Source organism: Callorhinus ursinus, unplaced genomic scaffold (genome assembly GCF_003265705.2).
Source record: "Callorhinus ursinus isolate GAN/ISIS: 27379988/994484 unplaced genomic scaffold, GSC_fseal_2.0 scaffold13, whole genome shotgun sequence".
NCBI classification, from domain to species: domain Eukaryota; kingdom Metazoa; phylum Chordata; class Mammalia; order Carnivora; family Otariidae; genus Callorhinus; species Callorhinus ursinus.
The window spans coordinates 49,200,989-49,219,128 of NW_027397075.1; the positions used below are offsets into that span (position 1 = coordinate 49,200,989).

The 18,140-nt window shown below is 35.6% G+C and overlaps 1 protein-coding gene across 3 annotated transcripts in view; it reads right to left on the minus strand.

Moving 5' to 3' along the window:
• Positions 1-568: 568 nt before the first annotated feature.
• Positions 569-18,140, minus strand: part of SYT14 (synaptotagmin 14) — a 186,604-nt gene continuing 169,032 nt past the window's right edge. For 2 of the 3 annotated variants that reach the window (XM_025877918.2, XM_073900237.1), the window contains 2 exons: positions 7,245-7,434; positions 569-3,370 (listed from right to left, as the gene is read on the minus strand). In XM_025877918.2, coding sequence (XP_025733703.2) covers positions 3,057-3,370; positions 7,245-7,434 — 504 coding nt within the window. In that variant the 3' untranslated portion in view covers positions 569-3,056. Of the gene's footprint in view, positions 3,371-4,613; positions 4,671-7,244; positions 7,435-18,140 lie in introns of all 3 variants that reach the window. The other variant, XM_025877920.2, reaches the window with a different exon arrangement.

Consider the following 18,140-nt stretch of genomic DNA (forward strand, 5'->3'; position numbering starts at 1 on the left):
TACATTCTGTAGCTCATTTGGGAGACAGATAAAGCCTGTAATTCCAGGCTCAGGAGCTCCCATGAATGCCAGTCAATTGCCATATTTGGACTATCTCATTTTATTATAAAACTTAGGGGACTTTAAGAGAACAATAAGAAAGTGCGTTGTCTTGCTCAAGTTTCTGAGACAGCATCTGCTGCCCACCAGTGGGCCCCTATTTGCTGCAAACTGCTGAGATATAAGATTTTGCCTTTCCGCTTTCATGCAAATTTAAGCACACAAAAGAGCAGTAGCACTGTCTTTTACATTAGATTCAGTAGAGTGAAGTGGGTCTCTCGAGACCTATTTAATCTTTTTCTAAAAGAATAGATAAATTTTGGGGAGTAATTACACTAAGTTGTGTCAATCCACAAGATAAAAATATACATATTTTCCTGTGTGTGGAGGAGAATGGTAGTAAATAGCACCCAAAACCAAATATAATTTCTAGTAAATATACAGAGGAGAAAAATAATCCATAAACTTGATAAATGTTTCTCTGATTAGTTATCTGAAAAAGCCAGGGCACCTTCACCCTTACGTGTGTGTGTGTGTGTGTGTGTGTGTGTGTGTATACAGATACACATACACATAAATTCATAATCTTTGAGGACTTGGCAGCTGGGGTGGAGGTAGGGTCCTTCTTAAAAAACCTTTAAAATTGTAAGCCATATTGGATTTGATATCTCTACCAGATAACCCCGTAATGATAGACCAAAGCACACACATAGTTCTGGGCAGAGTCTGAAGAAAACCAGATTTAGCAAATAACAGCTAGTTAGGTCTTTTCATCACTGAAGGAGAAAGCACCACACTGGTCTCATAATGTGTTCGATTATTGATTAGGCTTTGTTACAGCTACGAATAAGACTAACTCTTTCCATTAGGAAGATCCCAGTTCTTAGCAATGCAGTCAGTTGTTTCAAAGCCAGAAAAGATCCTTGTTGCGTGAAATGCTTAAATCCAATTTCTCACTAAGGTCGACAACCTCCCTTCAAATCTCTTTCCATACTGTTGCTGAAAATATGTACATGAGATATTTCACCATTTGATACAGATTCTAACTTTATAACTTAACTCATTTATAAAAAAAACAACAACCCTGGAAAAAGCTCATTAGTGTAACAATAGAAGAATGGGTTTTCTCTTTAATCCAACTCTGTAACATACATTCTTAAATCTCAGGTCACCCAATATAGCATCTGTATTTTATCTTATAATTCGTGTATATGAGTGCATAGAGCTGCCATTTTTTTAAACTAAAAAATATTAGGAGTTCACTGTCTTTTTGGATTTCTTTTAAGGCCTTTCAGTAGAGCCAAGCTGAAATAATAATGTCTATGCACGGTTTTGTTATTGTGGTAATAACAAGTCCTCGTGTAATAACAAGCACTAATATATAGTGCTTAGTTGGGACTCAGAACAATGGTATGCTGCGTTTTAGTAACTGGTAAATAGTATGTTTTTGTCTAGTTTAATTAGAAATTAGAAAGAGAAGAAAGAATCTATTTTTCATATATACAAAACATATTCTATTTTAATAAAGTATATGCATAAATTATATACCGGGTAAGAAGCAAAATTAAAAAGAAAACAGCTTATAATATTCCTGATTAATAAGAGTTCCTAAATATAAAAACAACAAATGAAAATGCCTTGCCATTTAAAAAAATTAGCACATTATACAACTTTTACATACTTCAGAGGAAATAAAGATCTTGTGACACTGTTCTGAGGAATCTTTACATTTATAAAAATTGAAGGCCTAATTTTGCAAATACAACTTTCAAGCTGTATGAGCAAATGTAACTTACATGAAAGGCACAGGATGACATCACGTTGAAGAACGTATCTGTAAGTTTCATAAAATCTAGTCACAGGTCACTAGAAATTTCATAAGGAATCTCAGAACTGTTTTTAACATGATGTTCTGATTCAAACTGAGAACTGGAGAGTCTTTAGATCACAAGTACAAATTGAAGTAAGACTGAAGAAGATTTAGAGAGAGAACAGTTTCTTACTGGAACTATACCTGCTTTATGCAGTGTTGGTCATTCCATTCTCAGAGCAGATAATTAACATTTTATTTAACTTGAACTGTTTTCAATATTCAACAGCTTATCTACTATTCTTTTAGTTTGTAAAAAACGTATTTTCACATTACTACAATTTTAAAGAGTCAATTGTTGAAAGTATTTTAAAGTAAAGTCCTGCTCTATTAGCTTCCTACATTGGAATACAAGAATACAGGAAGTGCTTTCAACAGAAAGTTACGTGGTTCTACAGTACAACCTGTCTAAAAGACTTGCAAAGGACCAGTCCAGTGACTGGGTCTCTTTGGATCAGGCAAAAGCAGAGGCAAATGAAGAAATGAGTTTTTTTTTTTTTTAAATAACATATAAAAAAATTCCTTTATGAAAATGAATACTTGCTTGCACTTGAGATTGAGTGCTATTGAGAAGAACTGAGGCACAATGAAACTAAGTGCACAAAGGGAAAATATCTGAAATAAAACAATTTTCTATGTAATTGAAATCCTTCACCATTAGATATGCCTCATGATAGAGCTGGAGACCTACTTTTCAGCTTAAAGAACACTTCCAACACCAGGGATGAGCCAATCAAAATATTATGTGTTTCCTGGTTTACATTGAGGGTGATCCTAAAACAGCATTGCAACTAAAAATTCAGATTTAAAAAAATCACTTATAGTTTTGATTTTTTTTTCCCATGAAATTACTGGCTCTTTTGCTAAAGTAAACTTAACTTCAAACCAAAAGTATGTTCTTAAAGCTCTGGAGGACTGTTAACAATAATGATGAAGTGTCTCATTTCCCAAGCTCTACCAGAGACACATCTTTTCTTCATTTGTGTCAGTATTATACGCTCTTTCCGCAGACCTTAACGCATTCTGGTAGAATGTTGAGGATGATGCTTCAAAGAACAGCTCTTCTAATGGTGACTAGGTAAAAACAGTAATGCTGCAATCAGAGATAATGCTGCCTTGGATTGTAATCGCTCGGTTACCCTATTCATCATGACTCTAGTAACGCATGCCATCTACACACTTGCTGTCCTTTCGACTCTTTCATTTCAGTCCAGTGATTGAGCTCCTCTTCTCCAGAGCTGTTCAGACCTAAAGAAATCCAGCCTATCATCTCTTTTCTTTTCATGCTGCGTTTGTTATACACAGACAGTATGAGTGTCACATCAGAAAGTTGAAATAGGGCCACTTGAAAAACAAAAGTTTCCTTGTATACTGGATTAGGCTGCCCTCTGCGGATGGATGTCTTGCATTTGGACATCTCTTGACCCATGGAATTCAGTAGAGTTAATTTAACATACGTATCTACAGAAAAAAAAAAAAAGAAATACCACAAATATCATTTGAAACAAACTCAAAACACCTTTTTTGTGACGTTTGCTGAGAACGTGAAGTCTTTATACTTTATAAGGATATGGTGTATACCATGTTTAATGGAAATTCAACGAATTCCATTTTGATGCTGATGCTTATAGAATGTGACAAGTTCAGAGAATGCAAATCTTTTGTGGGTCATAACATCTCAACCTCACTACTTCTACGTCATAGTTAGAATTTAAAGGTATACCTCATAATCCTTCCTCCACCCTCCCACCCCCAATCCTTGACCTCCCATTACCACCCCTGCCCAACCCCATCCCCATTTAGCTTCACTAAGCAGGACATCATAGCATTAATAAACACTTAGCAAGCTCAATTAGCCACAACACTGTAAAGCATTCCACTGTGTTTTCAGAGAATAAGAATAAACAAACAAATAGAAATGAAGGCAAATGGTAAAGAGAAAAAGAAGACAAGAATGCAAAGATGACATCAAAACAGCTTAGGATGAAATGTCAAAAAAATCTCTGCATGGATGTGGTTTTTAAATATATTTTTAAAACATTTAAAAGGGCCAAAATGAAGCCAAATGCATTAAGGGCTCAAAGTTTAGCAAATCAAGTAAAACTTTCTCCTGGTTTCATGCAAGAGTACATTTAATGTGCTTTTTGGATAGTTAAAATAAATAGTACAGGATTCTTTTTTTTGGCAGAATTTAATGTGAAATTTAAAGTATGGTATTCTTAATTGTTTTCATGAATTACAAAAAAATTGATGTGATGTTTAGTGTATAAAGTGAAACATAACAGTTCATTGCCTGATTATTTGCGAGATAAACCCTCTCTTCAAACAACTGTGTTTTCAGGTTCTTTAGACTCATGCAAATGATCTTCAGCATGGTGATCCATCATGTGTACTTCATATCAAAATTTCAATTAATTTTAATGAAAATTGCAATATTTCTCATGAGATATCTATTGTATGAATCAAAATACATGAAAAATAAAACCTTTAATTTAAAAAGTTTTGCTTATTTTATACATACTCTGAATACCATCATCCATAATCAGAGATAAATTCTAAGTTAGTTTTATTTAAAGTACCACAGATAATAAATGTGCATTTTTTTGGAAACCAACATGGTGGACAGCTTCACTGCTGGCAAGTTTTAGGGTATTTTGTTTTTGCATGAAAAGACAACATCCAATTAGCCTCTACAGGAACTCACCTCGGATTATATAAACCTGTCCACCTATCAAGTGTTTTAGACAACAGAACAGTCCATCTGACAACAGGGGGTGGAAAGCAGTAAAAGAAATAATGACCAGATGTCAATTGTTGGGTGAAAGAGGGTCAAAGGTTAGAATTAAAGAGGAAACACTGTTCACTGGAGTTGGAAGAACACAAAACTTTAGCATTTTAATTCAGGTAGAGGGGTTGAACAAAAGGGTTGTGGGTAAATTTCATGGAATGAGAATTTTTAAGGTCCTTGTGTAATCTTAAACGAAAATTACACTGTTTTAAAGGGGGAACATCTTTATAATGATATCCTCTTGGTCTAAAGCACATTGAACATAGAATCATGCAAATTATCAGACTATATAAAAGACTGAATAAAAGTCATTATAGGACTACTACTATGCTAAGTTTTGAAGTCTATCCATGCAGTAGTAAATATTTCAAATACTTCTATTACTTTCAGTGTAATATAAAAAAATTAGTTTAAACAAAATAAAATAGGACTATTAAAAGTTTTGCTCTTGAATGTTCCCATTGTTTCTTTGGATTATTCAGTTGATAACACAGTTCAAGGCCTAGAACTAGGTATATACAAAAAGTCACAATCTTATATAACATATACAGTATAAGACAGACTGATAAAACTCTATTATATTTTACTGTATAAATACTCCACTTCATACAATTTTATTTTTTTAAGATTTTATTTACATACAATTAATTTTAATGTTGACTTATATTTACCTACTAGCTGCCTCCCAGCTAACACCATTAACCACCCTGATATTGAAGATCTAATTCTAAAATAATGGAAATTGCTCTAACTTACTCTTTAACCTGAAAACACCTACTCTAAGTTGTGGATGCTAATCTCTCAACCTGTTTATTATCCACCCTGCCTCCACCCCTCTCTCTTCATTTTAGTTCTGGTTTCTCTGTTTCTATCAGAGTGGATACAAGCAAGGACAGAAAGGCAGGCATATCATTCCATTCTGCTAGCTTTTAGCATCTCAAGCTAAATATTTGTCAAAAAATCAAACTGTTAGCTAAAGCAGGAATGGCAAGCTGAGAGCTGCTGGCTGGACGTAACCCCACATAATATTTTGTTTATCTGTTACAGTGCTCAGAAGTTTTGACTCTGAATGTCTCGAGGCAGGGTATGCACGCTTGCATTTGTCACTGACTCCCCATGCTCCTTATCTTTCACCTGCCAAGTTTGTTCATTTAAGTTACTTCCCAGGCCATTTGGGTTTGCATTCTAAGTATGTATCCATAAAGAGAACCCAGGTCCCACTTCCAAAGCTGTTTATTCTAGTAATTGCTTCTTTCCTCCCTCTGAATTCTTCCTTCTGAAAGGAGAAAGGGGACAATAATAATTCCATCCTTCTTTTATGCACCTTTATCTGATTTGAGTCTCACAGTTACCCTGTGACAGACACAACCTCAATTTTACATACGAGGAAACAGACTTAGGGGAGTTAGGTTACTCATCCAAGGGTAGAAGAACACACATAATTTTGGCCTTCTGACTTTTAATTCAGGAATAGATACATTCCATGGTATCTGTAAGAAGCAAGGTTTCCAATATTACTTAGGGAAAACAAATATATTTTTGTGACTTTTCACTTGAATTAAAAAGACAATGTTGAAGACATCTGGAGGTAAATGAATTAATTTAATTCAAGGGAGCAAAAAGTTTCCCCTCCAATAATTATTTGAGACTCTGAGTAAAAGATGGCTTTAAGCAAGTCTGTGAGAAATCTTTAAGTAAATTTAAGGTGGCCATTACTATTCAAGATTTCCTTTCAACTTTTTTAGCTTAGGACACTAACAGCTTTAATTTCAGAGAAGTATAAAGAAGCTGTTATGTTCCCAACTTATTCCTACAGATATCGACAAATGATTTTGGAGGTCTAGTGAGCGACGATCTCTCTGCACTCCCATAAGATGCCTCCACCCCCATGAGCGGGAAGAGAGATAAGGAGGGAGGAGTGACAGGCATATAGAGCGGGCACAGTGCCCCATCTTGTTTTCCTCTCCTTGCATCTAGGGGAAATATCAAACTATTCCTTATTCTATTTGTCCTGGTAAAGGCAAAGCCAAGCCATTTAAGAAGACTTGCTGGCAGTACAAATTTATAATATTAAAGGAGGAAAAGTGTGAAGAAACAGTTTCTTCTTAAATTATCTTAACAGAGAAAAGAGAAAAAATACAGAATTATTAACATTAGTTCATAGTACTGCATGCAGACAGAAAACACCACATCATTCTTCAGTTGACACCAACAGCCATACATATGCTTGACCATATCTGTGGAATATTACTAACTTTAAAAAACTCTGTAACTTTTTCTAGCATTGGAAGATAATGGCTACGATAGGGATAATTTATTCAGTAGACACTGTGAAAAATTAAAAGTCTTGTCACCTTACAATATTTTGAATTTCAAATTTTTCTACTTCCCAAATGACTGGAAATAGAAAACATGAAACAGATTAGCTGATGATTATACCATTTCATTTTGATCAGTTAAGACTAAATGATAGGATTGAGGCCCCTAACACTGAGAGTCCTGTAAGTGCAGAAAACATAAGCATTAAAACATTTTTTTTTCACTCACTGGGTGGTCTGTTTGCTGCCAAGTTTTTGAAGTGGCTGCCTTTTATCACTTCTGCTGATAGTCTTCCAGTTGTGGCATTATAAAGCAGGCCAATGAGAATTTCTGGAACCGAGCCATGTTCAAGAGACTGACATGAGGATGTACTTTCACTACAGGACATTTCTGACACACTCATTTGGGAGTCACAGCCCTGTAATCAAGAATGAAATCTCTATAGTATTTTGTAAAAAAGATATATTAAGAGATACATCGTTAATGCTGTGTTATTGGAATTAGGTAAATCACAATAAAGACAAGAGCTGCAGGCAAAATTCCCAAAACACTATATTAGAAATGTTGTTCTTAGTGTATTTTAGTCCCTGGATCTCTTTTCATTATATAGCAGTCAAAGAAATAATAGGACATGAGAAGGTTTCATAAATCCCTACACATTTATATACAAATCAGAGAGGATAAATTTCTTATAATCATAGGTGTTAAAGAACTATTTTTGGAATGTGAAAAATTGTTGTTTAAAGACTTAACCTTTAAAGATTGACACAGACTCAGACTCAATTACAATAAGTGTAAATGTCTTCACTGTGTCTTTAATGACAAAGATTGGTAAACTCTGATTAAATAAATAAAACTATGTGCTATTTATAAGTCAATAATGTGAAACACTGAGAAACAGAAAGTTGAAAAGGATGGGAAACTATTTATCGTGCAAATAATAACTAAAAGAAAATTGTAGCTACATTAATATCAGTCAAGGATAGCTTTAAAGTAATAACCATTACTAGAGATGAAGAGATAAACTCAATTTAAACTTTCAATTTACCAGGAAGGTAAAATAGGTCCAAATTTGCATGTATTAAGTAACATGGGCTCAAAATATAGAAAGCAGAAATTGTCAGAACTAGAAAGAGAAACAGGCAAATCTACAACCAGTGGGGATGACTTTAGCATACTTTCTTTTAGTAACAGACCAAACAGACAAACAGTAAATATGTAGATTTGAAGATCACAATAAGCAAAATTGACGTAATGGTAATATGTAGAACAGCATACCCCACAATTATGAAATACACATCTTCTTAAGCACGCAGTGGTATTTTTACAAAACTATTTATAAAAAATGAAGCAAACGGTGAAGATTTTCAAATGGCAGAAATCACTGAGAATAGGTCTTTTAATCAGCTAGAAATCAAAACTATCTCATAGTAAAGAAAACAATCCTTATACATTTGGAAATAACCCATGGTAACTAAATGATAATGAAAACAAATTATCTGAAAAGAGTAATAAAAATAGATAAACGTTAGAGAGTCCAATTTAAGAAGAAAGAGAAGGCATGAATAATAAATATCAGGAATCAGGAATGAAAAAGGAGACATCACTACATATGCTATAGACCACAAAAACATAAAAGGATAGTAAAAACAACTTTTTTTCCCACAAATTTGAAATTCTGATGAAATGGACAGATTCCTAGAAAACCATAACTAACGAAGATGCACACAAGAAGAAATAGAATATCTGAACAGTGTTATTGAAGAGATTGAATTTATAATTAAAAACCTTTCCAAAACAAACAAAATACAAAACTAAATAACTTTAGCTAGAAGGCTTCACTGGTGAATTCTAATGAATACTGCCAGTTTTATGAAAACTCTTCCAGATAGTAGGAAAGAGGAAACACTCTCCAGTTTACTTTCAGAATCTGGCAAAACCTTAAAGTGAAAGCCTGACAAGGACATTATGAAAAAAAATTACAGAATTTTCTCTTTCATGAACTTAGATTTAAAAATCTAAATTAAACGATTAGCAAACCAAATCTAGCAACATGTAACATCATACTTAATAGAAAAATTTTGGAATGTTTCCAACTATTACCACTTCTAGTCAACACTGTAGTGGAGATTCCAGCCAGTGAAAGTCCTAGCCTTACTAAATGCAATGCAGCTCGATGCAATAAAAGGTATAATAATTTGGAAGGGGAGGAGATAAAACTGTCCTCAGGTGCAGATTATGTAATTAGGTACAAAAGAAATCTAAAGTCCACAGATGAATTACAATTGTATACAAAGGTAAAAATTTTAAGTCCATACATTGCTATACACCAGCGACAAATCTAAAAATAAAATTTATTCAAAAATAGCATTTAGGGCCGCCTGGCTGGATTAGTTGATAGAGTGAGTGACTCCTTGGTCTCAGGGTCATGAGTTCAAGCCCCATGCTGGGTGTGGAGCCCACTTAAAATAAAAATTGAAAAAAAATTTTTTTAATTAGCATTTATTAGAGCATAAGATATCAAATATCTAGGAATAAATGTACAAGTGATACGTGAGGCCTCTACATAGAAAACTGTGAATAGAGGCAAACTGAGAAGCGCTACACAGATATACTATAGTAATGTATCAGAAAGCCCAATTCTGTAATATCATCTCTAAACTGATCTACAGATGAAATGCAGTAACAGTTGAAATCTCAACAGGTTTCTTTGTGGAGCCTGACAAGCTAGTCCTGAAGTGCTTGCGGTCTATACATACAACGCAGTATTATTCAGCCTTAGAAAAGAAGGAAATGTGACAACATGGATGAACCTAGAGGACGTGATGCTGAGTGAGATAAGCCAGACACAGACAAATACTGCATGATTCTACTTATATGAACTATGTCAAATAGTCACAACCACAGAAGCAGAGAACAGAATGTCGGTGGTCAAAGGGTGAGGGAGGGAAAATGGGGAGTTGCTGCTCAATGAGCAGATAGTTACAGTATCCAAGATAAATAAGTTCTAGAGATCTGCTGTACAATGTAGTGCCTATAATTAACGATATTGTATTGTACACTTAGACATTTGTTAAAGGGTAGACATGTTAAATGTTCTTACCACAATAAAATAATAAAATAAAAATTAATACAGTAGAATGCCCTGTTCTACTGAGTATCAAAATTTATCATAAAGCTACATTATTTAAGATTATGTGACAAAAACAATGTAAAATACACTAACAGAATAGAAAGCCCACAAATTAACCAAGGCATAACAGACACTTAATTTACAACAAGGGTGGAACTACAAAGCAGTGGGGAAAGGATCATCTTTTTAATGAATAGTGTTAAGACAATTGATTATCCACCCAGAAATAAATGAAAATTAACCCCTACCTCAAAACATACCAAAAAGTCAATTGTGAATTTAAGTACGAAAAGCAAAATGATAAATCCATATGTTAACATAGGGGATTATATTCATGATCTCAGGGTAGGGAAAGACTTCCTATAGAGGACAGAATCATAAAGGAAATCTTGATGCATCTGAAAATGTTAAAATTAAGCGTTTCTGAGCTTCAGCAGAATCTTTTAGGATTGTGAAAAGGCAAACAACCAGGTGTGAGAGAGGTCTACAACACATACACTGCACAATCAGCTCAAATCCAGAATATGCAAAGAACACTTATAAATCAAATAATAAAAAGACAACACAGTATAAAAAGAGCCAGACACTTGAACAGCAACTTTACAGAATAGCCAATGAATATATGAAATGTTGTTCAACTTTATTAGTAATGAGGGAAATGGAAATGAAAACCATGAGGTATCCCTATACAACAGAGAGGTTGAAATAATAGTGTGGCTAGGACACAGAGCAATGGGAACTTGAAAGAGCCCTCTGGTGGTAAAGAAACATGGCTTTTAAAAAGGTTAAAAACACATATACCTTATGACCTGCCAACATACACCCATCAGAAATATGTGATATGTCATATCTAAAGATATACGAAAGAATGTCCATAGCAGCATTGTTCCCAAGAGCCCCAAACAGCAGAATGGATAATTTGTGGTGAGTTCATATAATACAGCAACAATACTGTACACATTCCACAGCAATGAAAACTAATTATAACTACATTTACAAACAGAACTTCGAGTGAAAAATGTTGAACCTAAAAAGATACTTGGCTGTATTAACTCCATTTGTGTAAATTTCAAAGACAGCAACCACAACAACAACAACAAAAAAACAAAACAAAAAACCAAAGACCAGATAAAACTAAACCATAGTATTTCAAATGCATGAATAGGAGCAAGAAAGTGATCAATGTAAAAGTCAAAATTGTGGTTAACTCTAGGGGTGGGGAGAGAAGGTACAGTGATTGGGAAGGGGATGATGGGGTTATCTGGGGGTACTGGTAACATTTACTTCTTGACCTGGATTGCAGTTTACATGGGTTGTACATTTTTGTTTTTCATACTTTTTTAAAAAAAATATTTTATTGATTTATTTGAGAGGGAGCGCACGTACAAGCAGGGGAAATGGCAAAGGGGAGGGAGAAGCAGCTTGATCCCAGGACCCTGAGATCATGACCTGAGCTGAAGGCAGATCCTTAACCGACTGAGCCGCCCAGGTGCCCCTGTTTTTCATATTTTTCTAATGTGTGTTGAATTTCAAAAGATAAAAGGCTTAATGAAAGAATTACATAATACAAGGACACAATATATACACAAATTAATGTATGGTGATAAAAATAAATATTTAGAACTTTCTCTTCAGATTCCTAAGGGAATTAACTCCACAAGTTCAAAAAAAGATAACACTATTTTCTATAATGGGTTTCTAGATTTAAAACATTTTAGATGCAGATTTTTCAAATTTAAAAAAATCTAAAAATGTTTTATACAAATCTTCAAGTCTACGGTTGGCTTTATAAGTGATTAAGGATAATTAATGCATACCTGGGAAGTGAATTAACTCACTGGACTAGTATTCGGAGGGATAAAATCTCGTATTTTCAAATCTAACTCTAAATCACAGAGGAGAAAGCCAAAAGGAATATACATCTTATATTCCTAAATCATGGGTACACAAAACACACAGTTTGGTATGTTTTCATGACAGTTGGAGGAGAAAACATAATTTTAGTAAGTTTCAATTAGGATATATCATCACTTATGAAAATAGTGTCAAAAACATGCTCAAGCACATTTGGTGCATTTGCTACATTAGGCTATTATACTAGCAGCATCTGTTAGAATATTGTGAAATACATTTTTCATAATACAGTATTTTTCACATTAACCTACTGTCAGATAATAACATGTGAATCTAATATTTTCTTATTAACGCAGAGGTCATATTGCCAATTTTGAGCAACAAAGTGATGTACCAAGAAAGTCCTGGGAAAGGCCTTTCTTGCTTCTGAGGAAAACAGCCAACTCCTGTCCTCACTTTACTGCTGCAAAAAATGTCCTTGTCTCCAAGCCCGACAAAAAAGCAAGAGTGATAAGATCCTTGGTGATCACATTCTATTTCAGGAAGCCCTGTGAAATATAGTAGTGTTAAAGAGAAAAACAAAACACAAAACACAAAAACACTACTGTCTAAAGGAATTCATTCTGAATTTATTTGGCCCCTTAGAAAAAGTGCCCATTTCATGACCTTCCCACCACCATCAGTGTAAGGTCCCTCCGAGGCTGGCATGGGCGTGTGGCAGTCCAAGGAGATTGTGGAACACAACAGAAACAGTGTGGAATAACTATATATATGGACCAGCAGCAGGAAAGGCAAATTAAATACAGATCCTTTATACTCCAGTGGCATCTTTCCTCTGATTGTTCCTCAGGGCATGCTGCTCCATTCGATGTATACTCAGGAATCTCTCCTCTCTCTGCAGACCCCTTCATTAATTTATAACTGGGGCTTGCCTAGGTTGCAGTAACTGCAGGTGATTAACCCAAAGTCAAACAAATCCCAATCATAATTAGGTTACTTAAAGGAATAGTCCCACAGGCTTCCCAAAGTAAAAGTGTATCTTCTTTCCATCTAACATAGGTTTTTTTTTTTCTTTTTAATACTTCCTCTCCTCCCCCCTGAGTCCTCTGCCCTAGGGTCAGGATTATAAGCAATTCTGTGAAAGTAGAAAGAAGTCTATTGAATTTTTCAGAGAAATGAGTAAACTCTATATAATGTTTACAAGCAGAATGAGTGGTTATGACACCCCCTACATGTCCTTAATGGAGCTAATAGGTTAAAATTAGGTGGGAACTTGAAAATATAGAGGAAAAAACCTGTAAGATTAAAAATACAACATAATTCCTATTAAGGAAATGTACTGGGCTTTTTATTAATACTAAATTGATTCTACCTTACTTGTAAACACTTACAGTCAGTATTTTTAAGGTAAAACTGCTGAGCTGTGCAATGATAATTACTATAAATTTGAATAGTTTGTTGAATTTGTTTTCACTGTGGCTGGAAGATATTCTCTGGCTTTTAACGTAATTTACACACGAAATGCTTCCATTACACTTTTCTGGAAATGGGGCAACGAGGATGCGGAAGGCGCTGCAGTGTGACAAGAGGGAAGTCACCTGCTGCAGCACCTTCCCTCCTCCGGGCCCCTTCCCAAACCCAAGGTTCTCAACTTCTCTCAGGCTAGGGAAGGAGGAGATAACCAGAGGCAATTTCCGGGAAGAGAAAGCAAGAACCGCCGTAACTGCTCCGAATCTTGCCCCGCTCCCTCCCCAATCCAGTGTGAAGGAGAAGCATTCGGTATTTGAGTAGTGGTAGAGCTACCAAGTGACCCCAAAGGATAACGTACAAGTGAGCTGGGGATGCGTGGATAGCTTAAATTCCAGAGTAGTGTTGGAATCAGGATCCTTTCAGTTGCCAGTGCCAGGATCTCCAGCTTTGACCAGCTGAAGCAGCTCAAGGGAATGTATTGGCCTCCGTACTCCAACAGTTAGTAAGGAGGTAGCCTCAGGTACTCACTGATCCACACTTAACCCAGGTCAGGAGGAGCGAGTTCTCCTTGTCCATTTTGTGGGTGTGTTCCCCAAGTTTGGTTCATTCTCAGGAAGACTCTTCCCTCCTAGTTGCCAGATCGTTTTCTGCAGTTCTGAGTGTTGTAGGAAAGAGGGAGACAGCATCCTGACTGCTTCAAGCCAAACCCCGGAACTTAGGAGTTAGGGCCCACGAGATTTGATTCCGGGGCTGTGGGATAAAGTCGCTTCATCAGAAGCACAGGGGCAGCTCGGTCTCCCAAGCAAAATCTGGGAACTGGGGCCACAAGGGGAAGGTGTGGATGCTAGGTCGTTTGGCCCTCTGTGAGGACTATCACCTGCGTTATGGAGGAGCTGCTCGTGCGCTGTGACTACTTCCCTCATGCTCTTTGCTGGGTTGGCTCTGCAGTCATCAGCCTTGCAAGAGCCACGGAGGAGGAAAAGATGGCTCAGCGGCAGGGACTGTTACTCTACTCCTGGAGCACAACTCTGACATTCACGTTAGGTAATGCAGAGTGAAAGAAGAAGTAGTAAATTCTCACTTTCTCTTTCACAAAGTTTTTCTCATATTAACACTGAAAACTTAATGCATTGATAAGTTTAAGATATCAGGAAAATTAATTGTAAAACAAACAGAAACAAAATATTTTATATTATCAATACTTGACTACAGTATTATGTGGAAATGGTCATGCAAAATTCCTGCTTCGATTAAGATGTATATGTAAGTATATACGTGTATGCACACAAGTGCACGTTATTTTTCTTGCTGTGTTCAATAGGAGCATACTTGACATTCCTGTATATATGCTTGTAAGATTGCTTTATAAAGTTCATAGATTTTTCTCATGCTCTCAGCTAACTCCTATGCCATATAAACCTCTCAGAGGATGCAAAGGAAAAGTACCCAGCTTCTCTTTTGAGACTTGCATAATTTTGACACCGACTAGAAAAGAACAAGAAAATTATAAGCCAATCTCACTTATAAACATATATGCAGAAATCCCAAATCAGACATTGTTAAGTTGAATTGCACAAAATATATATACACTTATGCACATATGCATATGTAATCATATACATACACATATATGTTTTTCATCAATAGGCATTATTCTGGGAGGGTTATTTCTTCACTGAAGCTGGGTAAAACTTGCCTCTGAAGTTCAGCCATCTTTTTTTTTCTTTCTTTTATGAGAATCTTTCTACTGATTGAATTTCTTAATGGTAATAAGTCTTTTCATGTTTTCTATGATCCCTAAATCACTTTTTAGAAATTTGTATTTTTCAAGAAACTTGCTCATTCCAAAAAGTTTTCAAGTTTGTTTTCCTAGAGTTATTCTCCTTATGATTTTAAAATTTCCACTGAGGGGCACCTGGGTGGCTCAGTCAGTTAAGCACCCGACTCTTGATTTTGGCTCAGGCCATGATCTCAGGATCGTGGGATCGAGCCCCACATGGGGCTCTGGGCTCAGCACAGAGTCTGCTTGAGATTCTCTCCCTCACCCTCTGCTCCTCCCCCCGCTTGTGTGCTTTCTCTCTCTCTCAAATAAATAAAATCTTAAAAAAAAAAAAAGAAATTTCCACTGAATTAGTGATTATGTCCTCCTTTTCATTTAACATACCATTTCTTTTTCCTTCCTTTTTTTTTTTTTAATTTTTTATTGTTATGTTAATCACCATATATTACATCATTAGTTTTTGATGCAGTGTTCCATGATTCATTGTTTGTTCATAACACCCAGTGCACCATGCAAAACGTGCCCTCCTCAATACCCATCACCAGGCTAACCCATCCCCCCACCCCCCTACCCTCTAGAACCCTCAGTTTGTTTTTCAGAGTCCATCATCTCTCATGGTTCGTCTCCCCCTCTGACATACTCCCCTTTTCTTCCTCTCCTGTTATCTTCTTCTTTTCCTTTTTTCTTAAAATATGTTGCGTTCTTTGTTTCAGAAGTACAGATCTGTGATTCAACAGTCTTGCACAATTCACAGCGCTCACCGTAGCACATATTCTTTTTCCTTCCTGATAAACATTTCCAGGGGTTTACCTATTATATTAGTAATTTCAAAAAAACAACTTTTGTTTTTGTTAAACCTCTTTACTATTCTTCTTACAATAATTTGTTTTTCATTTCAAACTTCTTGTGGAAGAATGTGCACGCTTTCTTATCTTCTTGCAAATACATTTAAGGCTATACATTTCCCTCTACTACTGTTATAGCTGCACCATACAAATTTAATAGTGTTTTCATTTGTTTGATTCTAACTATTTCTAATTTCCATTATGTTTTTTCTTCTGACTCAGTTAATTTAGAAAGTTTTTTTGTTTGTTCATTTGAGTATCCAAATATACAGATTTAGGGGATGGGAGAGGTAGGAGATTGCCTCTTTTACCTCACCTCCTAATACGGTAGTCCATAATCATGGAGTTCTAGCTGAATAGGCCTCCTTGCTATTCCTTTTAACAACACACATACTCTGAGCTCTCAGAATTAGCTGTTCCATCTGCTTGCAATGTTCCTTCCCCAGATATGCACATGGCTAACTACTCCTTGCTTCCAAGTCCTTTGCTCACATGTTACACTCCCAATGAGCTTTATCCTACCTCTTATTTAAAATTATACCTCCTTGACACCAAAAGTGACAGTATAAAGGCAGGAAACACAAAAGTAGTAAAAATGAATATTTCTGTAAAAATCAGTCGAGGAACTCACACACAAAAAAGCATATAAAATATAATAACATACACCTAAAACATCGGGGGAAGAGGAGAAAAAATGGGTTCAAACTTGAATGACCATCAACTCAATATAGACTGCTATTTGCAGGAGACGTTATATACAAACCTAAAGGTAAACATTTATCAAAAACCACTAATAAATATAAAGAAAAAGAAATCCAAATATATCACTAAAGAAAATCAACAAAACATGAAAGATAAGAAAGGATCAGAGAAAATCTCCAGAAATGACAAAACAAATAAAATTTCAATAAATACATATATCTATCAATGATTACTCTGAATGTAAATGGACTAAATGCTCCGATCGAAAGACACAGGGTGTCAGAATGGATAAAAAACCAGGATCCATCTATATGCTGCCTACAAGAGACTCACTTTAGACCTAAAGACACCTACAGATTGAAAGTGAGGGGGTGGAGAAACATCCATCATGCAAATGGATGTCAAAAGAAAGCCACAGCAGCAATACTCATATTGGACAAACCAGACTTTAAAACAAAGACTGTAAGAAGAGACAAAGATACCATTTTATAAAGGGGACAATACAACAGGAAAATAGGACAATTGTAAATATTTATGTACCTAGTGCATGGGAGCACCCAAATATATAAAACAATTAATAACAAACATAAAGGAACTAATTGATAATAATGCAGTAACAGGAGGGGACTTTAATACCCCCCTTACATCAATGAACAGATCAATCCAAATAGAAAATTAACAAGAAAACAATGGACACACTGGACCAGATGGACTTAAAAAGATACATTCAGAACATTTCATCTTAAAACTGTAGAATACACATTTTTTCAAGTGCACATGGAACATTCTCCAGAATACATCATATATTAGGTCACAGAACAGGCCTCCGCAAATTCAAAAAGTCTGAAGTCACACCATGCACCTTTTTTGACCGCAACGTTATGAAACTAGAAGTCAACCACAAAAATAATCTGTAAAGACAACAAATACATGGAGGTTAAACATGCTACTAAGCAACGAATGGGTCAACCAGGAAATCAAAGAAGAAATTAAAAAAGTACATGGAAACAAATGAAAATGAAAACACAATGGTCCAAAACTTCTGGAATGCAGCAAAAGCAGTCTTAAGAGGGAAGTATATAGCAATACAGGCCTACCTCAAGAAGCAAGAAAAATCTCAAATAAACAACCTTACCTTATACCTAAAGGAGCTAGAAAAAGAACAACAAACAAAGCCTAAAGCCAGCTGAAGGAAGGAAATAATAAAGATTAAAGCAGAAATAAATGATATAGAAACTAAAAGAAACAATAAACAGATCTTTGAGGGGCACCTGGGTGGCTCAGTCGTTTAGTGTCTGCCTTCGGCTCAGGTCATGATCCCAGGGTCCTGGGATCGAGCC